General features: G+C 44.8%; 1 protein-coding gene across 5 annotated transcripts in view; it reads left to right on the top strand.

The window, feature by feature from the left end:
* Nucleotides 1–628: 628 nt before the first annotated feature.
* RNF111 (ring finger protein 111) overlaps nucleotides 629–17,049 on the top strand; it is a 54,702-nt gene continuing 38,281 nt past the window's right edge. The window contains exons 1-2 of one of the 5 annotated variants that reach the window (XM_080980695.1): nucleotides 629–917; nucleotides 15,862–16,767. In XM_080980695.1, the coding sequence (XP_080836821.1) occupies nucleotides 872–917; nucleotides 15,862–16,767 (952 nt within the window). In that variant the 5' untranslated portion in view covers nucleotides 629–871. Of the gene's footprint in view, nucleotides 918–2,295; nucleotides 2,590–15,861; nucleotides 16,768–17,049 lie in introns of those variants that run through there. The other 4 variants (XM_080980696.1, XM_080980693.1, XM_080980697.1 and 1 more) reach the window with 4 other exon arrangements.

A 17,049-nucleotide genomic window follows, 5' to 3' on the forward strand; every position in this document is an offset into this window, starting at 1 on the left:
GCAAAGGGTGCACTTGCAAATATTCCTTGAACTGCCACCTTGGCTAAAGAACCCTTGGGTTCATTTCAGAGCACCTGAAGGAGGCAGCAGCCAAAACCTTTTGCTGTAAGAATTGAAAATCTCTGTTTTGTTAGGCACTGTAATAAATATAAGTGTGTGTGTGTACACACAAATGCACACACAAATACTACATATGTTTTAACAATCTTCCAAAGAAATGTGAACTACATTGCCAAAAACAACCCCCTTTTGTTTACTCCTGAAGTGGAAATCCTTAAAAACAAGAGATTGTCAAAGAATATGAGTGATAGAGAATCTAGGAGAGACAAAATTAAGTGTGCATTGAAAGGGAACTTAGGAACCACAATGGGGGGACCAGAAGTCACATTAGAATTAGTAAAGGATGAACTTAATTTTGTGTCTTTCTTTTTGGTATGCGAGGAGTGTTAATTTTGGATTTTTTTGTTGATTGTTATATACTGTTTGATCTGGTTTTCTGTTTTGTTATGGGTTTGTTTTTGTTTAAAAAACAACTACCAAGAAAGCATTTTTTAAAAAAACAAAAAACCCTAAAGTGGAAATCCTAACTCCAGTTCCTGAGAGTAACCCCCTCTAAATTCACTAGTGCTTCAGAGCAGACGTGGGGTGGGAATTAGGGTTGTTAAGGAAGGCTGCGCATTTTTCTCAGTATGCACAGTTGGATGAGCTGTTGTCATGGTTTGTTCTGTGCGGGGGTTGGAAGAACTCGGTTCCCCGGACATGCAACGAACTACAACGCCCAGGATTCTTCGGGGGAAAGGGGGCAGTTGAAGTGGCGCAAACCGACGCGGATTTCTGCCTCCTCTCTGCAGGCTTAGCTGCGCCCAACTCCATGGAGCCTTGTGCGAAAAGGCTACGCAGTCGGGGGGAAAGCTTTGGTACGTGGGGATAATGGAAGTGCAGGTTATTAAGTTCGCTAGTTCCGAAATTAATAGTTAAAATTTAAAATAGAAATAAGTAGTTTCTACACGTCCCTCTTTTCCCCTCTACGGGCCCACTTTCGATTATTTTAATTCCTTAGTTTTGAAACTTGGGGATACTTTCATTTTTCTTTGCCCCCCAGAGGCAGCGCAGGGCTGCAGCCCTCTCGATCCAAATCCCCGGAGGGTTTTGAGGCGTCTTAGAAAAGAACATTTCCATTGTGGCGGACGCTTTGTTGACTTGGGAGTCCCACTGAACACACCCACGGGTTTCCTTCTAGCATCCAGCTGTCAGAACCTGTCGACTCGACTTATTTCAGGGGTTCATGTTGGGTCTGCAAATGGCTTCCTCAGCCTGCGCAGAAGGTTCCTGCATTGCAGGGGGTTGGACTAGATGACCCTGGTGGCCCCTTCCAACTCTACAATTCTTGGATCGTTTGGGAGCGTCACAACAACCCCGCGAGGTGGGTTAGGTAGCATTACTCCGCCCCGCATCTGGAGGAAAGCCGAGGCTGCTTTGGTCGGGGGGCTACCAGCAAGACCCATTCATGGACGCAAGGCAGCTCGCTGCTGGGAAGCCGGCTCTGAGAAGCGTGGGGGGCGGCCAGAGTGACGCTACAATGGCCCATCGCCACCCATTTCGCAGTCCTGCAGCAGCAACGAGGCGCAAACAGGATCCCTTCCTGAAGGCTGATCCTCTGCAGCAAGGCGCTGCGTAGTCCTCCGGCCAGTAGGTGGCGCGCCGCCCATAGTGAGGAACAGCGGTGATAGGAGCGGCAGCGGGGGGGGGGATGGGGAGGGACGTTAGTGAGTCTCTCTGGTGATGACAAAGCGGCTGCAATCTTAACGGCTTTCCCTACAAACACTTCCGGCTCGCTAATATGCCTCGGCTGGACTCCATGTGCGGGGCGTAGAAAGGGGTGGCAAATACGTTTTGCGTTTATTCAGTCGTTTTAAAAACGCGCACGCAAAAACCAAGGTGTGCATTCATTCCGCGGCTTCGATGTTTGCTCGAGGAGAGCGTGGCCTTCCGCCTGTGGGCGCAGGTAGTCTGATGAAATAAGGATCTTGTCAGGGTTCCCTTTTGTTTTAACTCATTAAAATAAACAAGACCACCATCCTTTAACTAGGCTTATTTAAAACTAAACAAACCCCCCCCACCAACCACCCCTCCCTGTCTTTCCCCGCCCTGCACCCGCACGTGGAGTCGCCCATCGCACTCCCGAAGTGCGCGCTGCGAGGAGAGCCCCGCACCCTCTTTAGGCAGCTGCCCGGTGGCGCTTGGCGGCTTGGCCGTAAAGCGTCGCCGAGTGTCGCGCTTTTGCGTCCGCGGAGGGAGAGAGAGGGGGAAAGGGAGAGGGAGGGAGCGGCTGGCAGAGGAGAAGAAGAAGCAGAAGAAGGAGACGAGGGAGGTGGCGGCGGCGGCAGGAGAAGCAGGACCGGGGGGCGGGGGCCGCGCAGCAAAGGCAACTGCCCCCGCTCGGGGCTGCGCCCTCGGCCCCGAACCGGGGAGGGAAGGAGGGGACCGGGCGAGAGGAAGGACGTCGCGCCGAGCGGAGCCGTGAGGAGGGTCCGGCGCCAGCTGGGCCGGGCTAGGCCGCTTCGCCCTCGCCCCCCTCAGCGCCCTCAGGTACGCGCTGGAGGCTTCCGTGGGCCCCGGGAGTGGGAGGAGGGCGAGAGGCCGCCCTGCGTGTGGGGCTCCCCTGGGCCGGGGCTGCCCGCCGCCTCCGCCGCTCGCTTCCTCCCGCTTCACGGCGGAAGGGAAGGTGCGAGACCGCAGAGGAATAGGCGGCGGTGGGCTGAGGGCCCCGACTGGTGCAGCGCCGCCCGCCTTCCCGGCAGATCTCTGTCCCGAGAGGCGTACAGTTTGGGTTGGGTTGGGGGAGACGGAAGGGTGGCAGCTCCACGCAGCGTGAGAGCTTGTGGGGTAGGAGGGAAGGCAAAATAGGGGCAGCTCGGGCTTGGCCGGCCTCTTGCGCCTCGCTTTCCTCCTCCCCGCGCTGGGCCTGTGCGATCTGGGATAAAGAAATGGAATTAGTGGTGATCACTATGCCCTGGTCTAGCACCCTCGAGGGTCTGGTGAACGCCGGCGATATGAGTAAAAAAACTGCAAGTGCCTGCATTGAGAAGTTAATAATCTAAATTTAGACTCTTTTACTGCATGTGTTGGAGGGGCGTGGAAAGAGGGGGATTTGTAAGGGCCACAGCAGCCCCTCCCCTTCCAGCCCCTTAAGGGGGTGGAAGCTTGAAGTGGAGGGTGAAGAAACGAAATAGAGCTTTAGAAATGTGTCCTGGATTGTTGTCTTTTATGTCATTTCGATAATGACGTGTGATGATTGATTGATTGATTGATAATACAGCACCATCGGTGCACATGGCACCTTTATACGGGAACCCAAACAAAAGGCAGTCCTCTGCTTTTAGAAACTTACATCTAGAATGTGGTTGGAGTGGGGAGATGAGTTGCAAAGGTAACAGAATATGATGGCATAAAAAGGTGGCAAGAGGGAATCTGCTTGAAAGTGGCTGAAGCAAACAAAACATGCATGCAGCTCAATTCTGTGCAGGTTTACTTGTGAAAATACCTGTTGGAAGTGCTTGTTTCTGAGTGTGTATGGGATCACTACATATGGCTGTTAGTCTTTCATTCATTCAAACGAATGAGTGTGTTTAGCAGGATAAATGCCTCTCTTCATTTGACATTTCTGCTTGATCAGAAGCATTTATTTTTTATTTAATAAAAAACATTTATTCAAAAGTTTCGATACAGCATTTACATTGGATATATCCCCTCCATGTATTTTGTTGTAACGTTCATGAAATGAAGCACTTAGAATAATTCTTTTAAAGTGTTAATTCTATCATGCAACAACAAGCTATCACTCCGCTTTGGAACGCATTTTTAAAAGAAAAACTTGATTAGTTTTCAGATACCTTTTAACTGAATAACTTTCTAAAGAAATGCCTGAAGTAGGCATTATATTATAGTTATATTATATTATCGTTTGAAATCTTGTTTATTCTGTTATATTTTACTCCAAGAAGACACATTTAGCCTAAATAGAACCCCATACGGCAGACATGTATGTACAAAACATTCTTTTAGTGTGATCCCATTGAGATACCAATAAGAAAATGTGCAGGTAGCTCTTAGAAATATTAAATACAATTTTTAAAATTTTCAATTTTGTAACTTAACTTTAAAATTTAAAGTAAGCCTATCATGCGACATACACAAAAACTTTTAAAATTTCTTCAAAACTTCATGGGCTTTAATGTGATAAGCCCATGAAGTTTTGAAGAAATTTTAAAGGTTTTTGTGTAGTCCCACAAGGCCAAAATTGCCATCTTTTGAAATTTCAAACCCTCATAATTCAAAAACAGGATGAGATTTAAAAAAACACACAAAAACTTAGTTTTGATCATTCAACAAGTGTACAAAATATGACAAAAATTGGATGACATGAGGGGAAAAAATGCATCACTTGATATGGAATGACCCAAGGGCAAGACTTAGGGTGATCACTTGCTGTATGCTATCCCTAGAGAAAATATGCCCAAGGTGCCTTAATGTGGACTCATTATCTCTTAACACACTTTCAACACAGCCCCTTTTATTTCTGTCTCATGCTCAGAGTGGACACTCTCCCCCTACTTAAGTGTTTGCTTGTGAATGGAGTATGGATCCTGAAACAGAATAGGGATGTGGCATTGGACTTCAGATGAATGGACAGTAAAAGCTTAAGTATATGGCCCTGATGTGAAGAGAGCCTGAAGAAAAGGAGAACAGGATTTGTGACTTGGGGAGGTTGTATGGGGTTCTAGTAGGACTAAGATGGAAGACCATATTTGCAGTGGTTGAAGATTGCTCCGCAATTTGTTTTAAGGTTTTTTGTGCTATGGTTGGTATACTGTACTAAATTAACAAACCAAATGTTGTTCACAATTTGTCTGCAGGTTGGAGAGGAGTGAAGTACTCTTGTGAAGTGGAGTCCTTATTTTATAAATGTGTAGCCCTTCTATTAATGCTTGAAATTTGATTTGAACAAATGGCAATGGACCTACCCTGCTGAATCTGAGCTGGTCTGGGGTGGGTCAGTGCCTGGACTACATGGAAAGCCTCAACTTCAGCATGGGAACAGGGCAGGAATCAGAAATCTAAATGTAGTAGGACAGGAAGAGGATGAGAACATTTCAATCTTAACTCCTCCCCTCTCAAAATAAAATATCTGGTGGTATCTTTGTACATTGTCAAAGGCCATGTAGCAAGTTGGAGTAAGTGGCAACTCTGAACCTTGGCAAGCTTTGTTGTCCTCCCAGGGTATATATTTTGTGGAATCACTTGTTAACTGTACTGTGAAATCTGTTTACCAGGCAGGTTGAGGTAAATTTAATGTAAATTGAGGTTCAATTTTTACATGCGATTGGGGGAGTGAAGGTGGTGAGAAGATTATGAAGGGCAAAATTACAAGAGCTAGCATTGTGTTTATATACACAACATATGCCGTATATGCATAGAGTGGAATGAGAGAACTAGTGTCTGGTTGTGGATCTGCTGTTAGTTAAACACACTTTGGCTATATGCCAACTGGTCTGTCCTGAAATGGTGGGTCACAGTGGTGAGGAAATCATGTTAACAAGGACTTAATGTATCGTGTCTCTCTTTACAGAGTTGAGTGGGGTGTCATTCATGTGAATGAATCTCCCAAGTGGTAAGCTCCCCCCTCCCCGGGTGACATGATAGTCTAGTTGTATCTTGCACATGATAGTAAGAGATCCCCTGATGCTAACTGGAACGGCTGGTGGCGATCTTCTCTCCCCCCCCCCCCCCGCTACCACCCCAGGATCCTAAGGGGTCCATAGCAGGAGATATAGGACTATAGACCAGCCTTCCACTATCTAGATGCTTTGGCTCATCTGGATTTTGTTGGGGCTGAGTGAAGCTGTTGTTGTAATATATTTTTTTATATCCCACCTTTTCCCCTGTAGCCCAAAACATTTGGGGAAGGCTGGTATAGTTTGTATAGGAGTGTTCAAACTTAGCCAGGTACCAGGTATGTTTTGCGACTGGCACAGGTCCAATTGCAACCAGGTGGAAATCTCTGGATGGTGGCTGGGGAAAGCAAAAAGTCACTTAGAGAAGGATCTGAAATATGTCAATGAAGCTTCACTTTGTTCTATTCTGGATTGTTTTATTTGATGTTTTGATGAGATTTGTTCTTTAAAATATAAAGTGGTATAGAAATGAAAGGAATGATGATGATGATAATGAAGTCCACTGCAAAACAAAAACAAATGAACAAAAATGGCACCTAGCCATTCCATTGTGGCAACCATAACCCAGGTTTAAGGTGCCATTTGGTGGTATCTATCTATCAATCAGAATTTATTGTTGCAGTGCTACTAACTAATCCTGGTGATATATGAGCAGCTCTCTCCAATGTGAACTGATGAGGATTGCTGTGGTGCTTGGTCTTCAGTACATTAATGAAAGTACTTGTTAATATACCACTCTGAATACTGCTACTATTAGAATGGCAGTAGGGGGAAAACAACTGGGGTATCAGTAAGATCAGAAAATTGGGCTGTCCTTAAATTGAAGAAAAAAAAATCAAAATTGTGCATGCCACATTTCTACCAGAGTTGACATGGCAAGTCTTCTAAAAACAGCAGTATAATATAAACATAACACAGCAGAGCAAAACAGATTATCCATGAATACTAATAAAAGCATCAGTTGGATAGCAGCCAACACACCAACCTGAAACAGAAAGAAGGCAATAGGAAGTGTAGGGGGATAGCAAACCATTAAAACTGTTTTTATGTCTGAATGAGCAGCCAAGATGGGTAACATGGAGCCTCTGATATTGTTGTGTCCTGCATTCAATATCCTGAACTTAGCCAGCCATGCAATCATAGGAATGCTGCCAGAAGTCCCAAGCACAGGGATTGTGACTTGCCCACTACAGAGTTTGCAGCAATTGTGCATCTCCACCACCCTGATCATAATGTCTCTTACCCAGCAACAAGCTACTGTATAGCACAATAGAAGCACCAATTACTGTGGTGCTAGTCAGTAACAATTAGTCCACTTCCCTTCCTCTTCAATATGCCCATTGAGGGTGTAGGAAGTGGGAGCATCAACCTCATCTGTGACGTTAGCACCAGTAATGTGAGCAACCTGTGCCACTCCACATGCTTGACTCCAAACTCCCATCAGTCCCAGCCGGTATGTGACCATTGGTCAGGGATAATGTGAGTTATAGTTCAGCAACATGTGGAGGATCACGTATTCCCCATCCCTGCTCTAGGCCAATACTCTGAATTGTTGCAATACAAACTATAAAAGTCTGAGTTCAAATGGAAACCCTGGTAGATGCTGCCAATTCTTCCTTATCTTTAACTTTTGTTGTATGCTGATTTCTTCCATACCAGTAGAAAGCTATGTTCCCCAGAGGCTCCTGAAGGACAGCCCTTCCATCTGGGATGACTCTTCCCTCTCACTGGCCTACCAGTGAGAGAGAAGAGTTATCCCAGATGGAAGGGCTGTCCTTCAGGAGCCTCTGGGAATAGAAATTCACGGTAAAATTTTCCTTTCATTTCTGGTTATTGGTGCCCTTTAAAATAAGCTTTTTTAAAAATGGAAAATCCGTGTTCATAATCAATTTTCAGAGGTAGTCCCCGTCACACAGTGGCATGAATATGCGGGGCCTTCCTAACGTATTTTACACTGCTTTTCTGTGGGTTCATTCCACAGCACAGCTGTAATACTTGAAGGCTTGGAATTGAATGGCCATTGGCCAAGGCTGATTGCAGGAGACTTTCCCACACATGTCCTTGCAACTTTATAGATCAGTGGTTTTGGAGCCACCACCCTCTTGGTTCCATAAACTCAGTGTTCCCTACCATATAAACAGCATTATTCAGAATAGCAGTGTGCATGACCCCTAAGGAAGATGAAAACACAATAAAATTCAACGCAGTAACAATTAATTGCACATTTATTCAAAATCCAGTTAGAACTAGTTTAATTAATTCAACAAAATTTATCATCTTGATCCAGTGCTACCAGCTTTTCAAAGTCTGAGAGTCATTTCTTAGCTATCACATTTAGTAACTCTTTCACTGTTCCATAAATTCTGAATGCAATGGATGGGCTTGATGAAGTTAGACCAGTGTCCCACTCTCTGGTCTAAAGTCACATACAAGGAGTCTTCTTAAATCACTACATTTAGTAATCTGGAAGTCCATTTCTTTGCTTGGGGAGAAGTTGGACAACAGCACTAAACTGTGTTCCATCAAGGTTCATGTTGGAAATTCAGCAAGGAGTTTAACCTCTGTCTATAGCGTAGAGAGCAATCAGAAATTTCCTTTTGTAACCAAAACTTGTATGATTTCTTAAACTTTGGCTTCAGCTCAGTCATTTTGTAGCTCAGGTAGTTCTTTCTCCACTACTGCAACTTCTTCAATATATCTGAAAATGGATTTCTAATACGGAATTTCTATCAAAGGAAGATCCCCCAAATCACTTAGACATATCTTACACAGCATATCCAAATGGTGACAAAAAGCTTGTAAACATATTGCTCTGCTTTCCTTTGAACCACATCAGTGAGGCCAAGGGGGGGGGTCTTGTTGTTTGGGCAGCCCAGGACCTGCATACATACTGCCCAGGCTTGCATCCCAGAGAGGTCACTTCAGTGCTTACAGCAGTTTGACTTCACCCCCAGAGGCGCACTCCATTGTCTGTCAACAACATCCCACTTTTCTCTTCTAGCTCAGACAGGTTTGGAAATTGGTACAGCGTGCAACACCTTACATTGCACTTGAATAGAGTTAACTCTGAAGTAAAATAGAGAGATGACAGATTTGGCCTCAGTTACCTCCAGCACTCCCCTGACACCCCCTTGCCTCTTACTGCCCCCCAGGTAATCCCATGTCCTACTAGGGGATGGTACTGCTCTAGAGGTTGCAGCTGTTCTGTGGAATGAATCTCTATGGAGGCATTGCCCATGGAAAGGCCTATAAAGAACCCTTGCTAACAACTGGCTTACAAGTATGGCTTATGCAATACCTCTTGTAGTCTCCAGTGTTAGTTATTTAACTTCACAGTGTTTTTACTCTTCTTTGGCATCCAAAGCATTTTATTCAAAGTAGACCTGAAATTAATGGCACTGACTTCATGTTCATTAATTTTATTGGGTCTATTCTGAGTAAAGCTCAGATACCACCCAGTATCACTGCCAATGTGCATGGTTTGGCATCCAAGACTCTCCTGGGCCTCAGCCACCTCACATCATTGAATGAGTCTCTGGACCTCTGCTGCCCAGTTTGGGAAGGGGTGGGTCATACATTGTTGAACAGAAAGGTCTTTACAATAAGTGGGCAAGAGAGGGGTTTGACAGATATCACTAGGGAGGGAGTTATGCATCTGTACTGCCCCCAGTAAAGGCCCTTTCCCTATTATCTGCCAGTCAGATCTTAAACTCCAAAGCTGATCTTGGGGCTCAGGTAGGTTTCCTCATACAATTTGGTCCTCTAAGATTTTCATACCAGTACTTTAAATTGAGTGGCCTACCCAGACCATACCTCTCACCGGCCCTTGCTCTGTGTCTTTGAGTGCTTTTGCCTGGCTGAAATGTGTCTTTGAACTGTAATGACACCTCTTGCTTATCTGGATGGAGAAATGAGGGTAGGTGTAGAAACCTCTGACTTTTGCTTGCCTGGAATATAGCATAATGAATAAAGCAGAGGAGATTGGGAGCCATATGTGGTTGGACTCCCAACTCCCATCAGCCCAGCCAGGGATAATGGGAGTTGTAGATCAGCAAGCAGGACCATCAGTTGCCCATCCCTGGTATAAAGGGAAGAGCCATGTCCATTGTTCTGCCCACACCCGCTTTTGTGCCCTGCCCACCATTCATATGCAGCAGCCTTCCAGAAGGTTATGCATGAGAGAATGTGGCCTTGGGGCTGAAATAGGTCTCCCACCCCTGCTGATAGGAGGGGGTATGATAGAGAGAAGAGAATCTGAGCCTTGGCTGCAGAGTGGAGTATGTTTCTATGTCTGCTTAGGAGAGTTGTCATACATGATGTAGGATGTTCTCTGGAGTGCCATGCTCAGTCAGCTCCTGATGTTTAGAAGATTGGGGTGGGGGTATTGGAAAAGGTTCACTGGCTCCTTCAATGGTTTTGGGATCAAGTCAAGACTGTTGGCATTAACTTACAAAAGCCCCACAGCTCAGGACCAGAATGTCTTGAGGGCCACCTAGTCCCACATGAACCTTCCTCCCTTTGGTCAGGGGTGACCCTTTGGAAATCCCTACCTACTGTGGTCAAGGGTGTGGTGACTGTTTTTCAATGCTTCTGAGGTTTAGGTCCTCAGAATTCGCTAGTGCCAGGTAATAATAGTGCTACTTGCACATCTGCCCACAATTGTAGTGTTCTTAGTTCTGCCTACTCGTTGTGTTGCTTTGATATCTAGTACAGTGGTCTCCTGCCAACCTAGCAGTTCGAAAGCATGTCAAAGTGCAAGTAGATAAATAGGTACCGCTCCGGCAGGAAGGTAAATGGTGCTGCTGTAGTTCACCAGAAGCAGCTTAGTCATGCTGGCCACATGACCTGGAAGCTGTACCCTGGCTCCCTCGGCCAATAAAGCGAGATGAGCACCGCAACCCCAGAGTCATCCGCGACTGGACCTAATGGTCAGGAGCCCCTTTACCTTTTTACAGTGCTTGGGGTGGTAGACTAGGACTTGAAATATCAGTGTTTGAATCCCCATTCAGTCATGATGCTTACTGGGTGATTTTGACCTGGCCAGTCACCGTCTTTCATCTCACCAGATCAAGGCTACCTCACAGGGTTGTTGTGAGGGTAAAATGTGGAGTGGGAGAGCCATATACAATGATGCCTTTACCTCCTTTGTGGAAAGATGGATAATAAATTATAAATTATGCAATAATAAGTAATTTTTACATCCCTGCTGCTAAAACATTTATGGTGATGATGTATTTAATATTTGTATTTTTTTAAGTATTGCAATTTTGTGAGCCACCTTAGAAATAATCTGTTGACAAGGTAAAGTAGAAATGTACAAAATAAAACATAGCAACACCAAGGTTGATCGTGATTATCCTACTATTCGTTGACAAAGAAAGGAAGAAGTCCCCCTATGTAGGAGTTTGTCCCTGAGCACAGCAGTGCCACATGCAGAGCCTGCAGGCGCCCAAGCCACCATGTCACTCCCAGGAGAGACACGGGCTCGGGTGTGGTAAGTGCCGCCCAGTCCCACCCACCCACCCTCCAGCTATGCCTCTGCCTCAGCATTTCCCTAGTTCCTTTAGTGCTGCTCTTTCTCAAAATGCTCCTCCTTCCTTGCTTGTCTGTAAACAGCCAGCATCATGCAGTTTTCCTGGTTGTGTCAAGCAGTGCAATAACCACAGCCATCCCTGCCAGTTTTCTGCATGTTAGGGGAACATGGAGCATTGTCCTGTTGATAAGCATGCTTCTAAACATGGGCCTCCTAGAACTGTGTTTGCTTGGAGGCCAGTTTCAATTGTGTTGTTAGTTAATACACAGTTCTCTGCACTCCCTCTTTAGTTTTCGAATGTGAAAATGCCTGGCCATAAAGAAGCTGTTCGCATAGCTTTATTGAGCCATTTATGTGAAAGGACATGTACATGGAGCTACATCTGTACTTTCACCCCCTCTTTTTTTTTTTACAGCCAAGACAAATACACCAGATCCCTCATGACAGCCTTCTGCAACCTGGTGCCCTTCAGATATTTTGAACTGCAACTCCCTACCAGGCAGGGTCCGAAATTAGTCAGGCGCCAGGCGCATTTTGCGACTGGCAATCAGCCTTTTCAACTGGATGGAGATGTCCAGGAGATACCCTTGGTACATAGCATCTCCACCTGCTTGGCTGCGTCTTTTACTATCCCGTCCAGCACTTGATTTGCCCTGCAGCAAAAGATGTGACCTTTTTTTTTGCTGCCGCGCTGCCGGGTGAATCAGGTGTTTGGTGGGGTAGAGCGGCAGCAAAAGATACCCTGCAGACCCCGATTCACCTGGCAGCATTAAAAAAAAATAAATCTATATTTTGCTGTGAGGCTGCCTGGACTGGTAACAGGGCAGCAACACACAAACCTAGACATTTTGTTTTGGCGCCCACAACCTAGGTCCCAGGAGCCACATGGCTCTTAGTAGTCCTATCCCAGTTTCTAACACTGCCATCAGGCCTAACCAGTAGAACCCTATGAAGCCCAGGAGAGCACCAGGTTGGCAAAGGCTTCCTTGTTGTATAGCTGCAAGAAGAGAATATGTATCACAGGAGTGGGGTGTTTTTGGTTGCAGGGAAACTTTTATTCAAGCTGACAAAATCCCAACAAGGGCATAAGAAATGAAGGTAACTTGTTAACATATTCAGAACCTAATTGCTTAGTGAATTAGAGTTTGCTAGCCCTCCCAGTTTTCACAGCAGTTGCAACGTGCAAATTTGCTACTTCTTGCTCTCCAGTTCTCTCTGCTGTTGCCCAGGTTCTGAGAGGCTATTAAACTATCAACTACTAATTGGAAAAGTGATGAGCAACAGCAGAAGCATTTGTTATCTTGAGAGCAAGGGTGTTTAAAGCACAGCATCCTAGACAGACCCTGCATAGCTTCTTGACCTTAGCTGGTTCCCTTTTGATGACAATATAGAATGGTTAAGTCAGAATTCTCAAGATTCTGAGCATTCAAAATAGATAAAAATAAATAGCAAGCTTCCAGGTCACATGATTATTTCTAAAACTTGGAAATGTGTGTACAAATGCTATTAAATGGCAAAGCAGTGAAGTGTGCATCTGTGTTTTTCAAAACTGAGGGTGAGAGGGAGGTGAGCACTTGATAGCAAACCGCAGCTCTCTTAAATCTTCATCCCTCTCCCTGCATATATTTTGTTTTCAAACAAGCAAGTCCAAATTCTCTCTCAAAAAATGCACAACTTAGTTGCACTCTGTGGGTTATTGTTTCCTGTGGTTGCAGGAAGTTCCACAGATTATCTGCACTCGGTTGAGAAAGTAGTCCTGGTATCCTTTAAAGCTCATCAGACGCTAGTCCTTGTCTGTAAGATTTTAGAACTATGTGAAAGGGAATACTGCTGCTTTTCTAACAAATAACATTTTAATATAGCTTGGATTTTATTATTTTGCCTTTCTAATCATTAATATCTTCCAACGAGGTAACTTAAATTCTTGTTAAACCTTTTCTGATCCAGTCATCTCCCTGGGTATGTCTTCTACTTCTGCTTCATTTTATTTGAGACACGGCAATTTGTGGGTTGTTGCAGGCAGTATTAGAAACTGGGTTAGAAAAGCTATTCGCCACATGGCTCCTGGAAACCTAGGTTGCAGGTGCAAAAACACAACGGCTAGTTGCCATTTTTTGTTCAGTTTGATTTTTGTACTGCTTTCTGAACACACTCAAAGGCTGTTAAGTTACACCCACACCTCTTCCTTGAACCACTGGAGCTACACTACTGGGTTAAAGAAATAACCCCCACCACATTGCAGTTCTTCATAAATTGCAGTCATTCAATTGTACCAGCTTCACACACACACACACACACACACACACACACGTGTCTGACATTGCAAGGGGTTTGGACTACATGACCCTTTGTGTCCCTTCCAACTATGATTCTATGACTAGCTAGATTTCTTCAAACTGCAATGAAAGCTGGGATTAGAGAAGTCCAGTTTTATACTTGAGATTTTATAAAATAAATATGAAAACTGGTATTATATCGAATACATGAAAGCCTTTCCTGCAACCCACATTCATATGTTTATTTTGTTATTTTTACACTGGCAAGGCAAACAGGTAGGAAGATGATAAGTATAGTCTAAGGCTATCCCAGTATAAACAATGCATCTTAAAATATGAACTATTTATACTAAAAAGCTTCACACTACATCTTAGGGTGCTCAGGATCAGCTGTCGTCATTTCATATTCTTTGAGACATTTCACAATGAAATAGTGATTTCCAGTGCTTCATTCAGAAGCTCCTTGTTTGGAAAATGACATGGGATTTTAAAAAGGCCACCACACCCAATTGTCCTCTTATAATATTTATTACATCTTGGAGCCTTCAGGAAATGTCACAAAATGAAATTGTGCAGGTAAACCAATGATATATCTATTGAGACGCATTGTGTAGAATGTTGATACAATTTTTTTTACAGATTTTTTTTTATGTACTTAAAAAAATCATTTTAAAATAAAGAGAAATGCAAGCATCTTTTTTGGGCTTCGTTCATGCCCAGAATTATGCATCGAGAAACCAAAGATTACAATGGCATAGAAAATTACGGACCTGGAAATTAATTACAGTATTTAAAAATCAAAACTACATCTTCCACACCATTTTCTTGAGAAAGAAAACAACTAGCTGCAAGGTATTTCAGTTTTTCCAACAGAACAGGTGTACTAATGCTCATTCTCACAGAATGTGGTGATCTCATTTACAATAACACAGCAATTACCGGTAAATGCTAAATGAACTATGATACTATATAGGATAAGAGAACATTCTAGTTCCTGGGCACCATCCAGCTAAAGTTAAGTACTTTTTGGTTGTGCTGTTTTCAGTGGGCAAGAGTCAAGGACATGCTTAGGGCTGTAATCCTTATCACAGGATTTCTTGAGAGTAAATTCTATTTAATAAACAGGAAATTACTTCAGAGAAAATATGTACTGAAAACATGTACTGAATCAGGCTGAAATGCTCCCATTGAAATCAATGAGATTTACATATCTACTCCCCACCATAAAGCCCCCTTTGCCAAGCCACTAACAAACAGTGAATAAGAAAAATACTAAAAAGCAAGAAACTGTCTATTCTATTATATCAAAATTCTTGAAAGAGAGACACAATCCTAACCATTTCTACACAGAAATAGTTCCTACTGAATTCAAAAGGGCTTAAAGGTAAAGGGACCCCTGACCACTAGGTCCAGTCGTGGCCGACTCTGGGGTTGCGGCGCTCATCTCGCTTTATTGGCTGAGGGAGCCGGCGTACAGCTTCTGGGTCATGTGGCCAGCATGACTAAGCCGCTTCTGGCAAACCAGAGCAGTGCACAAAAATGCCATTTACCTACCCGCTGGAGTGGTACCTATTTATCTACTTGCACTTTGACGTGCTTTCGAACTGCTAGGTGGGCAGGAGCAGGGACCGAGCAACAGGAGCTCACCCCGTCGCGGGGATTCAAACCGCCGACCTTTGGCAAGTTCTAGGCTCTGTGTTTTAACCCACACAGGCAAATGGGATTGCAACCTAATTTGTTACTTTTGAGCAGTATCACTCCGGTAGTACCAATCCATCCCTCTCCTATTCATCAGAAACCTAAAGCAAAGCTGAAACCTGTATTAAAAACAGGCAAAGGCTTAAAAACAGGCTGCTCTGGAGGCGAGGTGGGGCTGGGTGGGGCTGAAAAAGTAGCTGCTACAGCCTTCCAAATGGCATTGTTTCTGGGATGGTGAAAGAGGAGCTTACTTGTTTACTTATGCAAAAGGCTTGAGGAGGAGTAACAAGGGAATGCCAGAAGCTCAATAACTGCTAACAGCTTTTCAGCTTTTGTGAGTGGTGGAGATTTCAAGTTGCATTTCCTGCGACCAGAAATCTCCACTTGGTTGCTAGGGGGCGCTGCTGGCGCCCGGTTAGTTTCAAAAGCTTGTGAAATATAGAGTTTTAAAACACAGCATGACTTCCTGTGAGGGTAGATGCCAAACACTGGATTTCCACAGACTTTCCTGCAACTTACGGAGGGGAAGAAATGAATTATTTAGTTATTGGGAAGTTCTTCTGACAGTTGGTGTTTGCATTGTTCATTATTCTAATATTTCTGTTTTTATTTCTGCCAGGCCCTCCCTGCCGTTTTCCCATGTCTCAATGGACTCCTAAATGTAATACAGTCTATACCCTCGAAGCGGATATGAAGAGTGACGTTTCTTCTGGTGCACCAAAGAGCCAGGAGAGCCTGAAAGGGATCCTTTTGAACCCTCCTCAGCCCATTGAGGCAGCCAAAAGCTTCCCTGAAGAAGTTGAGATGATTGCCAACAAAGTTGGGGATGAATTCTCTCACCTTTGTGGTGACTCTCAGAAGCAGAAGGACCTCAACGGAAATCGCCCGGAGCAAGAAACCATAGTCATGCGCAAGAAGCGTAAAAACCAGCAGGCTGGTCCTTCCTATGCTCAGAACTGTGGCGGAAAAGAGAACCCCCGGGTTTTAGGGTTAAGGCAGCGCCTCGATACGCAAAGCGAAGACAATGACTCATCTTTTAGTGACTGTGTCTCTTCACCTTCATCTAGTTTGCATTTTGGAGACTCTGACACGGTAACGTCTGAGGAGGAGGACAAGGAGGCGGCCCCCGTGAGGCATGCTCGGCCGGTGTTGAATGCTTCAAGCAGAACTCATGGTACTCGGCCCCAAAAGTGGCCCCGGACAGAGACAGAGTCTGTTCCAGGGCTCTTGATGAAAAGGCCCTGTTTCCATAGCAGCAGTACTCTGAGGAGGCTCCCTTATAGGAAGCGGTTTGTGAAAACCAGCTCCTCCCAGCGGACGCAAAACCAAAAAGAGCGGATTTTAATGCAGCGGAAGAAAAGGGAGGTATTGGCTCGGCGGAAGTATGCTCTGCTGCCCAGCTCCAGCAGTTCTAGTGAGAATGACATCAGTAGTGATTCCTCTTCCAGCTCATCCACTGAAGGAGAGGAAGATATCTTTGTGTCAACTGGCGATAACCACCCAAACAGTACTGCTGTTCCTTCAGGTAAAACCACCTTGCTGTCAAATAACTGTGTTCTGCTGCTCCTCTTCATAGAGTTTTTCAAATAGTTTATCTGCAGCTCTGGTCGCTTAGCTGGAGGGCCCATAGCTAAGACATAGTGCACATGCACTTTGTGAGTGGAGGATTCTCAGTTCAGGCTGCAGGGATTTCAGCTAAAGGCTCTCAGGGCTGTGGGGCAAGAGACTTTGGAGAGCCACTGCTGGTCAGGGAGGCAATGTTGGCCAGATGGACCAGAACTCTGATTCAGTAGAAGGTGGTTCATAT

This window comes from Podarcis pityusensis (assembly GCF_964106645.2).
Source record: "Podarcis pityusensis genome assembly, chromosome: 14".
Classification (NCBI taxonomy): domain Eukaryota; kingdom Metazoa; phylum Chordata; class Lepidosauria; order Squamata; family Lacertidae; genus Podarcis; species Podarcis pityusensis.